We start from the raw sequence: 22,777 nt of genomic DNA on the forward strand, positions 1-22,777 counted from the left end.
CATTCAACATGTCTATGCAAGGGAACGAGAACTCTGATAAAGCACATATGAGCCGCACCATGAGAAAACCAACATAGTGCATTTGCGACCAGCATGGATCCAGACCAGCCTATGCATCAGTGCAGTCTGGTCAGGATCCACGCTGTTCGCTTTCAAAGCCTATTGCAATTAGAGAAACCGTTAGCGGACAGCATGGGTCCTGACCAGACTGCGCTGATGCGCAGGCTGATCCGGATCCATGCTGGCCGCAAATGCACTATGTTGGTTTTCTCATGATGCGGCTCATATCATAACCTGTCATAATAACAGCAGTCCTAAAGTGCCGTTTAGCGGCTGTAAAATGTCTCTTGGTACTTTTCTTATTCTTTTGAGTCATGGATCCCAGTTCGATGTAACTGTGTAGTGGAATTCCGCCGATGTAAGTATGGTGTGTGTTACACAGTGCATAACCTCTCATGTTCAGACAGAACCAAACCATGTCCGCTTTTATCTTGTGTGCTTGGTTGCGTTCTACGCTTCTAAAGGACCTCCTTATAGATTATAAGATTCTTTCACTGGTTGTAGGTGCAGATGGGAATTTCCGACCTTGAGAGTAACTGTTTAGGCGGTTACTAGGCTCCTGCCGAGTTACCGCCTAAACAGTTACCCGGCAGCCGGATATTCCTTTATGCACCTATTACCAGTGACAGAATCTTTTTCTTGCATACCGATTTCAAATAATAATAACAATAATAAAATCAGTCGAACGGCTTTCTTTTTAGAACTATTTCTTATAGCAGCGAATTTAAACAAAGCGCAGGAAACCAACGTCCGTAAAGAGGAAAGATGTCATGACGTTTCAAAGACAAATAACAATGTTTAGTTCCTGTTTTGTTTTATCAGTTGCAGCGTAACGTTATGATTTTTTATGATAAAATTACGTGTTTTTGAATCGAGAAATATACTATCAGAAACAAAGAGGAACTGTCAAGGTATTGGTTTTTTATTCCTTTTTATAAAAAATAAAATATAAATTACTACATAAATCTTCTACATTTATGTAGTTCGTAGTACGTCATTTACAGCACGAGAGTCAACGAGGTGTAATATGGATTTTTCCAGCACCGGTAAAATATCGGAAATCCCCGTCTGGTATGCAAGAATTCTTTACATATGTTGTAGAGATATTACCTGAAATTTTAAATTATGAAAAGCAATTTAAAAAAATAACTTTGGTTGTTTAAATATAACATTTAAGACGGAATATAATACATAAGTTTTGATTTGATCATTCTGAAGCATTTTGTTTAAGATTTTTTAAAACTTTTTATCAGTTTCCATGTATCCTCTCGTGCAGATAGTCCTACCTATCAAGTCATTGATCAATATTTAATCCCCAATTATACCTGGATTGTTGCGGGAAGAACTTAACGCAATGGAAAAAACTGTTAGTATATGATTATTATTGTATGACCTCAGAAAATGTTTTAAGTGTAATAAAATTAATTTAAATCCACGATTTAAGCTGAGATTTAGATATAATGTTATTTCTACCATATTACATATCATATATAAAAAAAACAAGAAAGAACTCTTCAGCATTTACAATGAAATTTGACATTACAATGATATGACTTATAACTAAGTTTTTAACCATACAGTTATACAGTTACTTCATTCTTCCTAATAATTGGTGTCATACAGGTGTACAGGTTAATGCAGGGAAGGATTATTATGTGTGTCATTAACTGATCTCTAGTACTATGTCTATATGTTGTTTTAATTCTGTACAATGGAATTTATAATATTTCATGTATTTATATTTTAAATGTTTATGTAGAAATCAGTAAATTATTGCCTTAAATGCTTGTACATTCACGCAAATTAACATTAAATTTGTGTTACTAATTAAGATTGAGTGTAAGTAGAATCTTTATTTTTCATGGCCTTTATTTCATAAGTATACTTTTAAATATGTAAAACAAGATTGAACAAAACTTTTGAACAAATTAACTGTGATAAATGAAGATGAACAATTGGTCTACTCTCTTTTTGCGCATGTAATTTTTATGGATAGAGTAATTGCTTTTTAGTCATCAAACATTTTTAAGTCACAAATGTGCACACCTTGTGACACCTTCCATATCCGATATAGTTAAAACCTGGAGTAATAAACGCAGGATGCTAAGTTATACATTATAATGCACATCAGTGAGCGGTTTGGATCACAAGTAAACAGCTTAAGTTCAACATTTGCTACGGACTGTGAAAACTGTTAAAAAGAAGATTTAAAATGTCTTCCAGTGCCAAGAAAGTTAAAAAGGGTTAGTTTTCCTTATGTTGTATTGATTAACATATCTGTTTAATTTATATTTTGCAAGATGTTTTCTTTTAAAGTTTGCATTTTATTTTTGAATTCCAATTTTTAAATCTTGATATTGAATTAAATGATTAAAAATATAAATGTTTTTTTTTTAATGAATTAGATTAAACTTTAATGTTTTGAATGATCTGTCGGAGTTAAAGAGTGTTCAGACTTTAATAGAAATAAAATGAATTAAAAAATGTAACAATACTTTGTCAATATACCGAAGAGGACTAAAGATCATATATTAAGTATATTAGGGAGTTTCTGATAGTGCTGATTTTCTTCACATTATTTAGATTAGAACCATTGCGTGTTATAACTATTTAGAGTGGCGTATTGGTTGCGCGGCTGCTAGTCACGCAGGCTTCATGAGTTCAATACACCGTCGACGCCATTTTTTTTTATATATTTTTTTTATTTCACAATAATAATGATTTTTTGATATAATATTTTTTTCTGATTATTGTCATGTACAAATATTAATTTCATTTCAATGCAAAATACAATTCAAAATGTTTCATCGGCGGTGTCTGTAATTTCGCCAGCCGTGTCAGTGGATTCTTGAAGTCAGCGTCCACAGTTATAATAAAAATAACTTTTTTTTTCTTGACAAGCATTAGATACGATTAAAACACACTTTATTTGCGCATGCGTATAGAATATTGATTATGTATTCCATAAGATACTTTATATTACTTGTTTGAAACTAAAGGTAGTATGTTTGAAACTAAAGGTAGTATTCATTGTTATTTATTTTATCTGTTTCTCTCAAAAGAATAGAAAGATTTCACATAGAGCTAGGCTATAGATGAAAAATTTATAATAAAATTAGACAGCAACTATTTCACTCACAAATTATACATATTGCTATGTAGGTGACTGTCGATGCTATTAAGGCGATATAATTAATGTTACTTAAAATTAATCATTGTCTCATATTAAACGCATTGAATCAACCTTATATGTATATATTACATAAATAATAGACCGTTCCACCATTAAAAGTACAAAATCATTGCTGACCTCGAAACTAATTTTTATGGAGATTAAGACAGATATTTGTTACATGGTAACAAGTTTAAATTCCACAATTGATTTTATTATATTAATTTGTACTATCGTCAACTTACGTCATCATGTCCGTCATTGGTAAAACCTTGGCTACGAGAGGTCATTCTTATGCAACAATAATTATTATACCTCATATAAATGGCCAATGCAAATTTCCCATTAGTTTAACTTGAATAATATATCATATTCCATAGTGATTTTGTATCTCATGCGCAAAATCGTTATATCGAATTCTGTGCATGTGATATGATCCGTAATTTCATATCAATTAACATAACATAAAATAACATAACACAATTTTATTAGCATCAAATGTCATAATACAACCTCATATAATATAAAAATACAATAAACCTGTAATGAAGACATGAATTTCCATAGAAGAACAATAATTCACATGGTAAAAACATTGTGAAACGAGATGTTTTATTGAAAATTGTATTCTGGGTGGGAAAACTTGACAATGATAGTGATTGCACGATAAACAGTGCTAGAGATGGCACGATAAACAGTGCTAGATATTGCACGATAAACAATGCTTGATCCTGTACGGTAAACAATGTTTGAGATTGCACGGTAAACAATGTTAGAGATTGTACGGTAAACAATGTTAGAGATTGTACTAGAGATTGATAGGTAAACTAAGTTAGACAATGTACGGTAAACAATGCTAGAAACTGTACTAGAGGTTGTTAGATAAACAATTCTAGAGATTGTACTGTTAACAATGTTAGACAATGTACTGTAAACGATGCTAGACAGTGTACGGTAAACAGTGCTAGAGATTGCGCAATAAACAGTGCTAGACATTTCACGATAAACAATGCTAGATATTGTATGGTAAGCAATGTTTGAGATTGTACGGTAAACAATATTAGGGATTGTACAGTAAACAATTCTAGAGATTGTACGGTAAACAATGCTAGAGATTGTATTAGAGATTGTTCGGTAAACAATGCTAGAGATTACGGTAAACAGTGTTAGACAATGTACGATAAACAATATGGAAAACTAGAGATTGTACGGTAAACACTGCTAGATATTGTACAGTTAACAATGTTAGACAGTGTATAGTAAACAATGATAGTGTGTACGGTAAACAATGCTATAGATTACACGGTAAACAATGTTAGAGATTGCACGGTAAACAATGTTGGAGATTGCACGGTAAACAATGCTAGAGATTGTACAGTAAACAATGTTAGATAATTATTGTAAAGTAACCAATGTTAGAGATGGTACGGTAAATAATGCTAGAGATTGTACGGTAAACAATGTTAGATATTGTACGGTAATTAATTAACATCGTTTGTATTACGTTGCTGAAAAGCAAAATATATATATATATATATATATATATATATATATATATATATATATATATATATATATATATATATATATATATATATATATAATTTTTTTCTGGAGTCACGTGTTAATAATTCAACAATTTTTTTCATGTTTGGCCATCTACAATAATAAGGATTAAAAAATCGCGTTCTTAGATTTCTGTATTTCGGACAGACTAGTAAGAAATGCTATTAATTTTCTACCATCCCAATATTACAATGATAACATAACACGGCCTGTAAACACTGGCTCCCTCTCTTTAAGGAGGTGAGTCGAATAAAGTGCCAATGATACTTCCGAGGCGGATTATACGAGAAATGTAAACAAAGAAAGAGGGTAAGCTGATTATCTACTTTCTATAAGAAATTGAAGACCTTATTTGTAAAAACAGGCGATGTAGTTCCACTCAGAAATGGTTATACTTCTTATGTATGCAGGTTGTTTGCAGAGAGAAAGCATTTAGTGACGTGAAAACTTTTGGAAGTGGACAATAGAATATATCTATAAAAATACTATCGGTAGTTTATATAATTTTCGCGCATTATAGCAGTCCGCGTTAAACCAAGTATTAGTATTTGACTTGTATGTTTTACCGAAAGCTTAAGCGTTGTAAGCATTTTTCGGCGACGCCGTCTAAATTCGTTTTCGTTACCTATGCCACGTGACTTCAGTTTGCAAATCAAACTACTTGATAACGCATTATAGATAATTTATCAAAATGGAAGATTTATGCAACACTCTGCCTGATTGGACGAGAGTGTCAATTTCTTTCACTCTGTTGATTGTGCTACGCTGAGTGAAATGTAGACAAAGCGTTTATCCTAAACGACGTTGTTCACAGTTTTAAAGCTAACTTTGGCTCAGTATATTTAGCAAGAATATTGATATATCTCAAAATGATAAGTAAGCTTAATAAATATGATAAAAAACCTGTTCAAATACCAGAAAGAGCTGAATACGGTCTGCGTATCACATGAATAAGGGTGTGATAAGAGTCTTTTATGTAGAGAAGTGCTTTTTAAAAGATTTTCCTTGTTACAATTGTCGTCTGTATATGAAAAGGTTTCTTGCTTTTGTGACTTATTCAGATTGCATATTAAAATGAGTACTTGTTTGCTTTGGTATATTTGTTTTAAATTATTTAACTGATTTATTATATATGAATATTTTTCTTTAGTATGGTATGCAAATATTGAGCTCAGTTGAAATCTGTTTCATTATATATATGCTATATAATAACTGAATCTCATTACACTGAAATGAAGGTACGCTGCATACAGTTTACCTATGTGATATGACTACGGTCAAACTTTGCTTATGAAACAGAAATATTGAAATAATAACAATTGTATGTTTTGCTTGACCTTCACTTTTTAATAGGTTTGACGTCATTGTCCAAAGATTCATGAATAGCGAATATGCATTTGTTAAAGCGGGATCAGTTGGCCTATTTTAGAAATAAATAAAAATAATAAATAAAAAAATCCTTTAATTGATTTTTTCTCATGTATTCTAATCAAACTTGATTTGTAGCATCTTTATTAGGCCCACAGCCAACTTTGTTCAGCTGGGACATTTGACCCCTTTTAGGGGCTGCTAGAGCTAAAACTAGAAATGCCTTTATACAGCGTCTCATGAACAGCTTGGTGGATCTTTGTCATACTTGGTCTGGAGCATCAATATAAGGTCCTCTTCCAAATTTATTTATATAGCGACTTGGGCCCTATTAGGGACCACTATAGCTAAAAGTAGATATGCCGTTCTTCGCATTAACCACTAAAATGTAATGGATTTTTATCAAACTCGATGTGTAACAATATCGTAAGGTCTCCTGCTATTTTGTTACAAATGGGGATAGGGACCAATTTAGGTAAAAATATAGACACGTTTAATGACCTCTTCTCATGAACCGCTTCATGAATCTTCATCAAACTACTGCTGTAATTATTCGTCTAAGGATAAACGAAACAAAATTGCAACCCTACGAAACCTTTGCGAAAAATTAAAAGAGAACCATTTAAATTGTTAAAGTGCGGTGTTTAGTTTTGCAATTTGAAAAATGTTAGATGAAAGATGAATGTTAGATGAAAAATTCATAAACTTTTTCCTTATTACAATTCGCCGACCATCATTTTTAAAGATATTTCTTGTTTTATATAAAATCAACAAAATGTTCGACTATATTATCAATATTATTGTCTGTATTCTCTATCTGAGATGCAAATGATAATAATTCCTGTTCGTTATTCGCTATTGAACGTACGAATAAATACATTAATAGACACATCCCACTTTAGACACTTTTCAATCTTCAAAGATTAGTTTTGGTTTCGCGACTTTGTACTTGTATATTTCGCGATTAAATCAATGTGTATACCCGAGTGGTCAGAAAAATGATTTTGTTCAAAATATGAAATATACTTAAAGTCATCTTTATCTAAAAGAAAATAATCGGCAGTACTTGACCCATTTAATAAATGGAAAGAAAATTCTTCGCTTTTATCCGTTGCCATATCAGAAGAGATGAACTTTTGCAAAGATCGAGCAGACGACGATCATTCGCGACTATGACGTGATCATTATTAACACGTGCGGGAATGTCAACGAAGTTTAACAGGTCATAGTGTAATATATCTGAGAGATTAGACGTTCTAGAGTTCAAATCCCCTTAACCAAAGAGTTTTCCCATTGACGTCAGATTCAGTTTGCTCAAAAAAATCAAATTCGCGTTGTTTAATAACAACAGAGTTAGTGGGTAAAATATAGGCATAACATAAAAAGACATCTTCATTAAAACTAAACATATTGTTGATAACTGTATCCACAAAATTCCATGCTGATTTTGTTCTATGGCTTTTTTTTCTTTAAGAGAGTGTTTATAATATAGCGAAAGTCCGCCGCTATACCGTCCTCTATTAGTGTTCTGTGCTTTATTACCAAACATGTGAACACCTATATATCCCTGAATATTTTTGTGTCCTCTTCGTATGATATTTTTTGCGAAACCTTTTCGTGGTCTTTGTAATCCTGGAATTTTACAACAATACCCCGCGGCTTTCTTGTGCGATCTGATCCCAGCAACAGCGCTAGTTTGTTTTTCTGCGCATGTGATATTATTTTTCATAATTGATCTACTGCTGAGAGATTGATACTTTCGCATTGATTAAAAGACTGGGACGATCAGTTTTGAAGAGGCGCTTATATATATTATAGGATTAAATTACTTTTTCTGGTGTTCATGCATGTCTTAACCCTACCATTTTTTTCTGGGTATTTTTTTGTAAGATTTGCTCTCTGTGCCAAAAATTTCGAAAACAACTTTATTTAAAGTTATCGCCGTTTTCGAATGTTACAGCTGTCGATTTCGGCATAGGTGCAACGTTGAAATGAAAGATGATATGAAAACTGTTCACCGCGAGAGATATGCATATCTAACGAGGCGCCAGCTGAGGTCTAAATTCATATTTCGAGGGGTGACATTTTTCATATCACCCTCTCAGGAATGCAATATTTATATAATGTCTTTGAGAAACAATATGTTTGGCAAAATATTTTTAATGCCTGCTGCAGAAAAGGCAATAAGGCAGCATGCATTTACTAAGTGTTTGACATTTGTTGTTCCCAGCAATGTCAGAGTAGATAATAAAGTCTGCGAAAGAGATATTTTGGAAATATAGAACGCAACCATGCAACATAATAGCAAACTCGGTTTCAGAGTCTGTTCATGAGAGGTAATGAAATGTGCAACACCCCTCACGACCCCTAGCACCGGCTTGATCGGAATCCAATTATAGTATAAATGAATGTACTCTGTGATCCCAAAGGACCAGAAAATATAACAGAGTCCAAGTACAGGAAGACTTTTTACAGCCGCCACCACACAGCACTCAAAGACTGATGTTGTGATAGGTAATAAAATCTGTGAAATGATCCTGTAGAAACATTCAACGCAACCAAGGAACATTATAGCAGACAGATTAGTATACCTCGATAACGTTACGGCAACGTCAGATACTCAGCCGTGCATTGTTTCATGCATAGGCAGGTACCTGGATAAAACCAACCATGTTCCAAAAGCCAGGTGGATGGCTTCCTCTCATAAAATAATTTTGCACCACTAGAGAGGTTTCGAACCCACATCGGTGATGGGTAAGTCATTTAAAGTAAGTGACTTTAACCATCCGGCCGCGAGCCCCCTTAAAGTTTGCCATTTATTGATAAGAGCTGAATGACTGGACAAGCACCTATGCAAATTGCCCCTAAAAGATTTATTTGATATGTATCTGCAAGCAAAAAAACATACTTTAACAAATAAATTAACAACTTTTTTAGATATAAGCTCGGTTTTCATTTCAGCGGTCTTGAGACGCCTCAGTGTTTTTAGCGGAATAGGTCTAAGTGGTATAGATCGGCAGACGAGTTGGCCGGCTGTATCTCCATCCTCCTCAAGATTTGACCAATGGAGATATGAGCAACCAGTTGATATTACTAATCCTCTTGCAATTAGACGGACTTTAGATCGAAGGGTAACATTTGACTCAGTTTGGCACAGTAGACACAAAACTGAGGACGATTTTGCTGAAATTACAGGTGAGCACTTTTATACTATTTTTAAAAAGGAAAGAAGCTCCTCTCAGATAAGGCAAGCGGTTGTTTTAAGCTCACTTACCGATATAAAAATCTCAAAGGATTAACTCCACAAATAGAATGCCATGTACTGATGGTATATCACTACCTGATTACGTAAGATTCTGGGTCATGTTCTTTCTCCTATCCAATAAAATCAGTAAGAAGAACTTTGGAAGAAAATGAAACTGTTATTAAGGTAAGACAACTCTCCCGCCGCTAGCAGTGGCTATAGCGGAACACTGTCATACAGATCCCAAAGGACCGGAAAACATGAAAACACTTAGTCCAAGTACGGCCAGGCTTTTTATCGCCGCCACTTTTACTCGAAGGCAGTTGTTGTGATAGTTGGTAAGATCTATAAGAAGAACATAGCAGACAACCAAGCAAAATAATAGCAGCCTCGGTTTGAACGAGTATAATGAAGCGTGCATCAACCCGCACGCTGTTTAGCATCGATCCGTGCTGGACTCTTTTATTCTTGCCTACCTAGCGGGGAAAGTATACATTTATCCGAGCACGCGCCGGGGATAGATATTCCTGTCTTTCCCTAGGGAAAAACTTTGTCTAAAATAGCGTGCACTAAGGTGACGTCACATAGTACTGGTAACATTGTGACGTCATAAACTTTATAAATAATGTCGGGAAATACCCAAATCTATTTGTCTCCACGATCTATTTTGAACACGATAGGCAAGAAAAATGATCTAACATGTCTGCCTGTGTAAGACAGCTGTTTTCCCTACCCTCGGGACAGCATGGACAAAATAAACCTCGCTCACGCTCGGTTTTCCATTCCACACTGTCCCTCGGGTAGGGAAAACCCCGTCTTACACAGGCAGGCATGTAAGATCCTTATATACAAATACTTTGAATGACAACAGTGACCCCGAGTACAAAGAGTCTTGGGTCACATCAGCAGTAAAGAAAACCTGTTGTGTTAGTTTATAAAATCTTTAAAAAGATGCGTTGGAAGTATGAAAACCGCTCGTTTGTTGTTCTGTCCATTTACAGTTGGACACTTTGCTTTCATTTAATTGTGTCTGGTGGGAGAGATGATTATCTATACGTCTTAAAAAGTAAGACAACTGAGCTGTTTTGATTTCTGTCTTCTGTCCTGGTTTGATGGACGTTTCTTTTGTTGCTGTGTACATACGAGTTTTCTTCTTTGTGTATATACATGTACAAGCATGTTGCCATCACGAGTGAATGGGATGCAACTAACTTTTATAAATGATTTTGGAACGTTAAGGGGATTAATGTGGGTGTTTTGCTGTCGAATATTTCCAGGCAATGCTCAACCTTGTTAATTAAACTTAGATTTGTCTCTGTTGACTTTATGTTTTACAACCTATATGCATTTTTTTGGGACTGGGAGTGGAACTTAGCGGTTGATACTGGAATTTAATCCTGTACCATATTTGATACTAATCCCCAATGATAACGTGATTCCCGCGCAAACGCGAGGACGCGTCCATTTCATGATAATAGATAAAATAACAATTCATATTGTTTGTGCAATAATTGACAAGTACACATCAGACTTTATTTCATTTTCAACTGTCCAATAAGTGTATTGCAACATCAAATCGGTTTGGTATGAATTCGAATCCTCATGACGATTTTTATCATTTTTTTCTGTTTTTCCTACCCGTTTTCAAATCTATTTCCGCATTCTTCGTTTATTTCTTTCATGGTTTGTATTTGCAAATATGTCTTTATGTAACATATGTTCATTATTCACTTTCTATGTATATGTTTAGTACATGCATTTAACTCGTATCATATAACTTTTCTCATCAGCCATATAGGCTTCAGATATTTCTCTGTCATTGTGTCACAGAGAAAAACGAAGGAATCATTTTTGTATGCAAAAGTAAAAAGAAAATTAACTGCCATCACTGAGTTTCGAACCAACATGGCAAAAGATCTGACTTCCCACTGAGCTAATTTGTAATTGGTACGAAAATTCGACATTTTTTACATTTTGACCAATTACAAAAATGTTGCATTCCCTATGCTTCGTTTCTATTTGAGCCGTGCCATGAGAAAACCAACATAGTGGCTTTGCGACTAGTATGGATCCAGACCAGCCTGCGTATCCGCGCAGTCTGGTCAGGATCCTTGCTGTTCGCTAACAGTTTCTCCAATTCCAATAGGCTTTAAAAGCAAACAGCATGGATCCTGACTAGACTGCACGGATGCGCAGGCTGGTCTGGATCCATGCTGGTCGCAAACCCACTATGTTGGTTTTCTCATGGCACGGCTCATTTATAGTTATGTTTGTTAACGTCACGTTATCGTTGGGGCATAGTACTCTGCCCCATCAGTAACGTGATGTTTACAAACATAACTACAGATAGAATCAAATAAAGCATAGGGAAATTCAACATTTTTGTAATTTGTCAAAATCTAAATATTTCTAGTTTTCGTACCAGTTACAAATTAGCTTAGAGATGAAGCACACTGTTTGTGTTCAACAGATCTTTTGCCGCGTAGGTAAGAAACAAACTCAGCGACGGCAGTTAATTTTCTTTTTGTTTTTTGCATCAAAACTTTAGATTCCTTCATTTTCTGTATGTCACAAAGACAATATGGCAGATGAGAAAAGTTTGGTATCATATCAAAGATATTAGTTAAACATATACTAGTAAATAGAAACTGAATAATGAACATATGTTGAACAGAGGCGTATAAACAAAAAGAAGCCATCAAATAAAGAAACAAAAATTACGAGAATAGAATTTATGACAAACAAGAAAAAAAAGCAAAAAAGAACAAAAATCTGAAAAACAAAATTAAACCTCATCTCACAAAAGATGATAGGTCATGGTAGATTTCTCGGAAGCACAGAGCACCAAAAACACAGCCTCAGAGCCACGCATTTGCAAAGTAGGCCCATAACTAAAAGAAGCTGTAATAGAAAAATATTACAGACGGGTTGCTTCAAAAGCGAGTTGATAGTTTGGTATTGACATCTGCATTTTACCTTTGCCAGCAGTTGAAATGAAACAACTACTGATATGTACTTGTGAAGTTATGTACAAACAATTTGACTTCTTATTTTATCAATTATCACGAAATGGACGTGTCCTCACGTTTGTGCGGGAATCACGCTGTCATTGGGGATTAGTTCTCAAGAAAGTAAAAACCGATTCTAATCAATGCGATCAAAGTTATCCTAACAATACTGTGTTTTTCTTCATTCATTTAGATGATGCAGATGCAAATAAAAAGACAGAAAGGAAGACACGCTGCTCGGAATTCAGTTTGTTGACTTCTTCCATTTCTGAAAATGACACACATAATCATAGTTATGTAAATACAATATTTAAAAATGCGGAATTAAACCACAATGATGTGTTTGTCTCAGCATTTGGGAAAAAAGGAACCAATGCCGGGGATTACCAAGACGCCAAACATATCACGTGTTTTTCAAATGGAGAACTTCTTATAACTGATTTGATAAATGACCGTTTACAAATTTGCAGCAACGTTACATCCTCTGTGACAATATTTTCGCCAGATGAAATAAAACAGCCCTGGGCAACTGCAGTTACCACGGATGGCAACATTGCTGTGACTTCATGCAAAGAAAGATGTGTAAAGTTGTTTAACATAAAAGGAGAATTTATCGACGAATTTGGTCAAAAATATTTTGTGCGCCCAACAGGACTTGCTGTCGACAACTATGGAAATTTTATTGTCTGTGACTCTGTCATTGATAAAGTCTCCATGTTCGACAAAAATGGAACATTTATTCGCTTTCTGGGAAATTCTTTTATACAGGAAGAATGTTTCAATTCACCACGTTATGTCTGTGTCTCTATAACTGGAGAAATTATTGTATCTGATTGCGGACATCATAAGATTAAAGTGTTTGACTCAGATGGAAATTTCATACGTTCGTTCGGTTCTTTTGGAAACGGCGATAGGCAGTTAAAATGTCCATACGGTGTAAGTACAAACAAATACGGTGATATCTTTGTATCCGACCATTATAACAGCCGGATATCAATGTTTTCGCGGGAGGGAGTATTCATCCGCCATGTTGTGACGTCAGAGCACGGTCTGGTTCATCCACAAGGACTGACGATCAGCCACGATCTATATATGTACATATCTCATGGCCACCTGAAGGCGAACGAAATTCTCGTGTATAAACTTTCAGATGCTTTAGATTATGAATATTCTAATATTATACATTATGTTTAGAAAAAGATACAATACGAAACGTTTAACGCCCTCAGATACCCTTGTCAATAAATGTCTTATTATTCAGATAACATTTTTGAATTTGTTCACTTTTTTAGAAAATCATGTTGAAAATAAAGTGTGAATATTCACCAAAATCGAGTGTTACTAATAATAATTCTTTTTTTCTACGGTCTGAACCCAATTTTAACAACTCACAAAATGCACATAAATATCTACAATTTGCAAACGGGTGAAGTTTCGTAACAAGAAGAGGAGTCAATGAAAGTTTGACGAGACACAGAACTTCCTTATATTGTCCTATCTTGGGATTAAATTAAATTTGACTATGTTACAACGAATAGTCAATTTCTTTACCTCTGTATCCCAACAGACATTTGCCCATTCTATAGAAACATAACTTTTACGTGCATTTCTTTACTTTTAAAATTGGACAGAGGTCGTAAAAGCACAGACAAGTCTTCTTTGCGTTATTTGATTTTGTTGAAATTTTGATATACTATAAACAACATATTTGTGAAAATGCATAAGAAATTTGATAAATACACTGTAAAAAATAAAAACAAATATGTTGCCCAAACAAAACATCGATGAGTGTGTGGGGGCGGGTGAGGCGGCGTTAGAATGTTCGATAACCATAATTGAGCCGCACCATGAGAAAACCAACATAGTGCGTTTGCGACCAGCATAGATCCACGGTTTCTCTAATTGCAATAGTCTTTGGAAGCGAACAACATTATGTTGGTTTTCTCATGGTGCGGCTAAAATTTTCAGATATGTAATTTAGGCATGTAATTACATATTTATCATATCCACACATCCTACGGTTTGATAACTTTATCATCAGCACAAATAAATCTATTATTAAGTTATATTTAATGACAATCTTAATGTATTTCAATTATTTATGAACATATGGTTTATTTCATTTAATAATTCAGCCACTGTACCACGAGGTAAGATAGGCCCAGGTAAGTTTGTCTTAGTAAAAACCTAACTGGCTGAACAAGAGCTCGATTACTGTTTTTTCAAATGATCACATTTGAAGTTAATAAATAGAGGATATTACATGAGTGTCTTTTCATATTGAATTTATTAAACGAGTTAAATAAAATAATAAAATGCGAGGCTGTGCCGAGCATTTTATTAATTTTATTCAACGAGTTTAATAAATTCAATGTGGAATGTCACAAATGTAATATTCTTTTTATCACATGTTAGCCTTTCTTGTCGAAACATTAAAAATTCGAATTTCTTTTACTATATAAACAAGTCAGTTTGATCACGTCTCTTATACTATAAATGACGTCGACGTCAAAGCTTTATTTCACTAGTGTATTATCATTTTTATTTAATGGCTTTATTACACTCCCGCGACGTCAAACATGTGATAAAAACGTTTATCTGATGCTTTTTACATCGTTGATATCCTTATATCCTGAAGAATATTTGACACACTGTATGTCAAAAAAAAACTCCTTGTTAATTAGCATGTACCAAACCAAAACACTCTTAGCAGACTATATATTTAGGTTCAGTCAATGTTGTGTCTTGCCAGTGTTTGTATGAAAATAGAAGTTGTCTTGAATTAAATTGTCGTCTAGAAAAGTGTCAAGACATAAATGACGCATGAGTAAGTGTGACATGTGTAATAACAGTGAAGCGAAATAATGTCACTATGCTGATGAGCTCAGTGATATAACGGAAACTGGTAATTGAGGAAACGTGTGGAAAAGAATTAAGTACCACTCGAAAGTGCTAAAGGTAACGAAATGTACAACACCCACACGCTCTCATGCATCAGTTTTAACGTAACTCTTTTATACAGATACATTTGAAGGGCTTCATGATTCCAACAGAAAATAAAAGAAATACAGAAAACAAACGGACACTTCTTCTCAGTTTGAAGACGTGCCATATTTACCAGAAGCTCAATTTTAATGGCTCAAAGTGTACACAGGCTGTGTCATTGCATTCAAATACCCGGCATATCCCACTAAGGTTTGATAAACCGGCAGTGATAGCGTAACGTCATTTATCCGGAAAACGTACAATAAAGCCCGGATTCGGCGTACGGAAATGGAAATCATTTTATGAATTGATTGCAACCTGTGAGTAAATTTATTACAATGGCACCGTTACTATTTTTCTAAAGTTAAAATATGATATTAAAACATCTGACACGTTAAATAATTCAAAACAATGTCTTAAAACTAGCGTGAAATGTGCGGTTCACTTTAATCATGGTCAAATATCTCAAAAATAAGGACATGGGCCTATATATTTTATTCCACCACATTTTAGGCCATATGTTTATTTACAACTGCAACTGAAGTGTCATTAGAATCTGCAATGTAGAAAAAGTTCTATTCGCGAAAATGTTATAAAAGTTATGATTTTACCATAGACTCCCATTAAGAAAAAATGCGTGAGGTCCAAATTGTTCAAATCAGTCTAGCAAAAAATCAAGCACACGACCCTATCATTTTTATTTGCTGATTTTTCTAAGTATATTCTAAAGTTTTGAAAAATCAGAGTTTAATCAAATTCTACATTGTAAAAGAAAATCGATCCGAATGTGCAGAACTACCTTAGTTCAGTTATGACGAAAGGGATGAAGCGAAAGTGTAAGTCAAATATGTTCTTCTGCATTTTTGGAAAGTCTCCATCGATATCTTTCTGTGAAAGGAATACAAGCAAAAAATAAACTACGACTTTTTAATTACATTAAAATTACATTAAATAGATTCACCATAAAAATTTTGTGTATTGACATCTGCAGAAGCCTGGCCGAGACCGAAGTTTTACAGCCGCCTCACTTCACTTAAAGAGTGCTCAAGTGAGAGTTAATAGCTTTTGATGCTCAACATTACACGACATCGGCAGGAAAGAAAAGAGAAGCGAATTGTCCAGTTCATGAACCAGTAAATGATAGACAAGTCCTTTTTTCTATGCAGTTTTTGAAAAAAGCTTTGCCATTTTTTTGTTCTTCCAGTCGAAGGTTGTTGTAATGTATATGCCCTTGTTGATTTTAAGATAGTTTTATTTTCCTAAAATATCGTCTTTGGAGGGTAAAAAATTACCTGTTTGTACAAACGATGACAAAAGTGCGCATTAACCTTTAGCCTGCTGGCGGCAAGTGATTCTGCCTTTGCGACCAGTGCAGACCAAGATCAGCCTGCACATGATCATGGCCTGCACTGTTCGTTATTCATTCAATAAATATTTAGTGAACACCCCTTCAAATAGTAAATGGTACTGCCCAAATTGAATGATGGACCAGACCATTTTAGAAATTTAGCAGGGTAAAGGTTAATAAATTCCATTTCTCAGGTCCGTGATGTCTAATTGAAAGTCTGTTTAGCAGATGTAAAATAGAATACAAAACAACTCAGTGAATAATATAGATTCTAATTCTCCATGCACTGGGCCAATGTATTTATTAATAATCTTTATTTGAATTTGGCTAACTATGAAATAACAGCTGCATCTATGTAACTTTATATCGAAAGTCTATTTAAAGGCCGTTTCAATGCCTTTAGGTTAGAGCATTTCCTTGAATAACATACTAATTATGCAATAAATACACTTGCATATAATCAATAAAACTAAACCGGATCGTGATATACCGTAGAAACTAAACCATGGCCGGGCAATTAAATTTTACTGCGGGTGATGACACATGCATCTTCTATGCACACTGTATGTCAGCTTTATCGAATTTAGTGTTTTATACCGCCTGTGAAACACGTTCGTTTCCGCTTCTTACAATGACGTTATTGTTATGAAATATTAAAAGTGCATAGATAGATAGATAGATTCATTTCAACATAAAATGTACAATTACATGGTAAGAATTAATATTAATACACATCATAAACGATAAACATATATGAATTAATCAGCATTATATGTCAAGGATAACACAAAAAGGCAGTTAATATAAGCTCTTATTTTAATTGTGGTCATTGTAGTTTCACAAATGGAATTAATTAATATGACATATGCAAACTTAAATGCAAGATCAACAGATTTCTGTGATGTAATGTCTAAAATATTCGTTGTCTTCAAAGAATGCTGATGAGACATTTACTTAACCTTTACCCTGCTGAATGTCTATATTGAACTTGTCCATCTTTCAATTTGGACAGTTCCATAAACTGTTTAAAAAGGGGTGCTTACCAAAAAAAATACTGACTGAATGGCGAACAGTGCAGACCATGATCAGACTGCCTGAATGTGCAGGCTGATCTTGGTCTGCACTGGTCGCAGTGGCAGAATCAGTCATGTCCAGCATGATAAGGATTAAAATCCATCAATTTTTAAAGACGCGTCACAAAATAAGTGTATTCTTTCGTATTTCCATGGTGGTAATTGTACATGATTTGCATGAAACAATATGAGAAAAACAAGTATGTAGTTTCAAATTGACAGTGACTTAGGCCAAGACAATGTGTTTAATGTCTTAACATTTTATTGAATTAATGTAGCAATATGTACAGAAATCAGTGTATTTAGTTAAATTTCAATCATATTTTACCAAGTCAATTTGAAGCCAAAACATTTGTACCCTTTTTTAAACAAAATATTATATATTGTTTTTAGCAAACATGGTGTGCAGACATTGCTGCAAATAATGTTTTAAACACTTTATATTCACATGTTAAAACAAATTTTGGTATTGAAAATTATTTGAATATACTATTATGCAAAACATCACGAAGTTGTTTAACGAAACTCGTATATTTGCACATAAGTTACGTATAGAGTCTGCCAGGTATGGCAGAGACAGGTTAGAAAGACACGAACGAATTTGTCAGTTATGTGGTCTTAATGAGATTGAAGATGAATTTCATTTTGTTCTTAAATGCAGAGTTTATAAAGAATTACGTACAAAGTTCATTAAACGCTATTTCTATACTCATACAAGTATGTATAAATTCTTAGAATTGTTACAATCTAGTAATAAATCTATTCTAGTAAATTAGTGTAAATATACAACATTAGCTAATAACAAGAGAAATAAATTATTGCAAGGAATTTAAACTCGTGTCTTGGAAATGCTTGTGAGTTTGTTTGTGTTGACATTAATTATATAACATATACTGCCGTTCAGTTGATCACCATGTATTAAATTACCTATACTTCTTGAATTCGTAAATGCAGATTATTTATTGTCCACCTGAAAACTTGTAGTATAGCTGTATATTACCTGTTTTATAAGAATGATTTTCATGAAGTTTTTGTTGGTGAAAAAAGAAGAAGAAGAAGAAGAATCTTTATTATGCAATAAATCAAACAAGATCCATCAGCATATCTTCAATATACATACAAAGTAATACATATAACATGTATGGCAAGATAGCAGATATGTAAATACAAGTTTAACAATTGTTTCAGTAATTCATAGGTATCAGTAATAACACAGCTTTGGGAGAGACAATTTTGATAACCCAAGCATGTGTATTAGCTATTTAAACATTTTTCAAAAGCTTTAAAGATATACGTTGCGAGATTACGAGTATCTTTACTATTTTCATAAATAAATAATTGCAAAAATTTAAAATAACTTGGATGGTGCCAGAAATACTTCCTGATATAATGTTTTCTTAAATCTACAAACTCCTGACATTCAATGATAAAATGATACTCGTCTTCTAATATGTGACAGTTAGTACAAATTCTATTTTCATAAGGTATATTATTTGGACGGCTCCATCTACCAGTCTCAACAGCCAATCTATGCGATGACAACCTCAGTCTTGTTAATGCAATTCTAAACTTCCTTGTATTTATTACTGTTAAGTATTTACTGAAACTAAAATCAAATATATTCTTGTAAAATAGTGCCCGGCTGGATTCATTTATAGATGTGTTCAAATCCTGTATGTAAATGTCCCTTAGACGCTGTTTTAAAATATTAAGAAAGACCTTTGTGTCTCCTACACTCTGAGCAAGCCGAACATGATAGAATCCTAATTTTGATAACAAAAATTTCACCTTGGAGACCCAGTTTATTTTGCGAGGATTTAGATCTATACAATTTATATACAAAGAAGTAGGTCACTAGGTCTTTAAAGACCCACCACAGCCTTAGTGGCCCTTTCCCTCCTACATGAACTTTATGTAAATCATTCTGATAATGCCAGTATAATACTACTATTTTAAATGATTACCGGTGGACAATTAAGGTTTCACAACTTCATCTGCAAACTTATTCAGCCGATCTCTTTTAGTACAGTTTAAAAGACATAGAATAACAACTGTGTCACACTGTAGAAACAAAGTGCCGTCTAAACTCACCATAATACATCAAGTAGACAAAGTACTAGAGATCAATAAATGACACAAATATTAATCCTATCCTGCTTTTACCTGTACACCTGTGTGACACAAGTTAATAGGCATAATAAAGTAAATGTATGGTTAAAACTTAGTAATAATTCATTTCATTGTAATTTTTATGATAAAAAACAAGAAGAGTTTTTTCTTGTTTTTATATATAATGTGTGATGTGGTACAAATAACATTATTTCTAAATTTCCGCTTAGATAGTGGATCTGAATTTATTTTATTAGACTTAAAACATTTTCTGATGTCACACAATAATCATGTATTTGACAGCTTTTTTACATTGAGATAAGTTCTCGCAATAATCCAGGTATAATTGGGGATTGAATATTTATCAATGACTTGATAGGTAGGACTATCTGCAAGAGCAGCTACATGAAAATTAAATAAGAAGTTTCAGAAAATCTTAAATAAGATGCTTCAAAATGATCAAATCAAGATTTATATATTATATTCAGTCTTAAATGTTACATATCAACAACCAGCATTATTTTTTTAACTGATTTTCATAATCTAAAATTTTAGGTACTGTCTCTACATCAAGTTACTGTGCATACTGCTACATATTTTCAACCTACCGACTTCTTTGTTTCGATGAGGTCTATAAGCACTTTAAACACCAGACCTGTCCTACTTCTATTGTTTACACGAAAAATCTTATGACGAAAAATCCCAAGTACCTGTGGCGGGATTCGAACCCGGGTCGCTCAGGAACTAGTCCAATGCTCTAACCACTGAGCCAAAGAGTCGACACACTTACGATTAATTTTAAACGTACAGGTTATGCGTAACCGTAACAGTACAGTAGAAGCACGAGAAGTCCGGGCATGTCATTTACATTGAGCATACGATTGATCGGTAGATAATATTATCACTTGTTTCAAAAAAAAGACCAGTTTTACATCTCTTAAAAAGTGATCTAAACACGACTTTGCTGTAAAATTTTAAACAGGTCTAAATTCCAATTGTTTAGTTCTGCCCATTGTTTTCTCATTTAGGGTACAGGCATTATTCTATCCGGGGACCATACGCCGCTGTTCATGGAATTGCACTCTGTGCATCATTCCACTACCGTCCATGAACAGGCTCAATAAAACCGAGCCTGCAACATTTTCGTTTATGTCGTGTTCGGCGACCTGTGGTTTTCCATTTTTTTATTTTATTGAAATTTGTCTGAAAGTTAAAACGGGCATACTGAGGAAAATCTTCTGTTTGAGTGGAGAATGCTTAATAAAAAAGACATTTCATTTAACAACAAAAAAAGTGACAATGAAATAATTGCAAATAATACGAGCCGTGCCATGGGAAAACCAACATAGTGGGTGTGCGACCAGCATGGATCCAGACCAGCCTGCGCATCCGCGCAGTCTGGTCAGGATCCATGCTGTTCGCTAACAGTTTCTCCAATTCCAATAGGCTTTAAAAGCGAACAGCATGGAGCCTGACCAGACTGCGCGGATGCGCAGGCTGGTCTGGATCCATGCTGGTCGCACACCCACTATGTTGGTTTTCCCATGGCACGGCTCATACACAAATTTCCTCTAAGATAAATATCAAATGTGACGATGTTTCATACAATTAACATGGAACATAAATGACATAATTGTATGTTATAAAATAACCCAGTTGAATGTTCGTGATATATTTGATAACGTTTCTGGACGTGTCTGAAATAAGACTAACAGTTTTAACACATTTTAAAGGCAGGTTTTAAGAAATGGGTGGGAGACTGGTCAAAGCACATTTCTCGTTTACTGAAAAATGTTCTACAAAGTTGTCATCATGGTATGAGCAGTAGCACTTTCTTAATAAAATGTTATCAAAACTTTAGTGTTTTTCTATTGTTCTTATATTACCCCCGTTACACCGATTGGTGTATATTATTTATCCTGATCAAGATGATATACCCCTTTTATACAAGAGAACCCAATTACGCGATTTGTGTGTAACGTCATGGGCACGCGCCATTTACTGGAGGACACGCATTTCTTGTGATAAGGTAATGATAAATCTATATTAATACATTTATACGGAAATGTATATTTAAGTAGCAAATTAAAGAACGAAAAAACTTATAGTTTCTTCAAATATGTCAAAAAACATAAAATGCCATTCGCGTCAAATATAACCTTCTCGTGCCCGGATCTTTCAAATGTCACGTCCTAACTGCTGACATATATATTTACAGATGCGTAGCAAGTTGGGCATTTTGTTACATTAGTAATATCCAGGAAAAAGTAGCATACATGGTCGTGTTCCTTCTTTCAATTATACGTTTATAATTATACATATATGTTACAAGGAGCATGTAGGTAAGTCAGTTATTATTCTCGGAATAGGTCTGCATGGTGGTTATAGACCTATGAGGAGATTTGAAAACTTCGCTCGTTACGCTCGCTCGGTTCACAAATCCCTCACAGGTCTATAAACACAATGCAGACATATTCCTCGATCAATAACTATAACATATACACTGGAATCTGATATCTCTGTGGACCTTCACTTCTTCTCGGTATATACAAATTTTGTTCACTAGTCTGAAACAGATTTTTTTTCTCGAAATTTTCAGTTACTAAATAAGTTCATTGTTATCAGTCATTGTTCTAAATGGCACAAAGAGCTGTATAGTAATAAATACTTTTCCTATCTTAACCGTACCTTTAAACATTTTAGGCTTATCCTTATTCATTTGAATGAAAACTAATATTTGAATATTTAAGAACGATTAAAGAGGCATATAAATTATTAAATGGCATACGAATTAATTAAATTATTAATTGAACAGATAAATCTTTACATTCTATTAAACTGAGA

At 33.9% G+C, this 22,777-nt stretch overlaps 1 protein-coding gene across 1 annotated transcript; it reads left to right on the forward strand.

Moving 5' to 3' along the window:
- Window positions 1-1,560: 1,560 nt before the first annotated feature.
- LOC123528162 (tripartite motif-containing protein 3-like) lies at window positions 1,561-13,750 on the forward strand. Its single transcript, XM_045307900.2, has 3 exons — window positions 1,561-2,303; window positions 9,128-9,361; window positions 12,612-13,750. The coding sequence occupies exons 1-3, from the start codon at window positions 2,273-2,275 to the stop codon at window positions 13,610-13,612; spliced, it is 1,266 nt and encodes a 421-aa protein (XP_045163835.2). The 5' UTR covers window positions 1,561-2,272; the 3' UTR covers window positions 13,613-13,750.
- The last annotated feature ends 9,027 nt before the right edge of the window (window positions 13,751-22,777 follow it).

The sequence above is a fragment of the Mercenaria mercenaria genome, chromosome 14 (assembly GCF_021730395.1).
Source record: "Mercenaria mercenaria strain notata chromosome 14, MADL_Memer_1, whole genome shotgun sequence".
In the NCBI taxonomy this organism is placed as follows: Eukaryota; Metazoa; Mollusca; class Bivalvia; order Venerida; family Veneridae; genus Mercenaria; species Mercenaria mercenaria.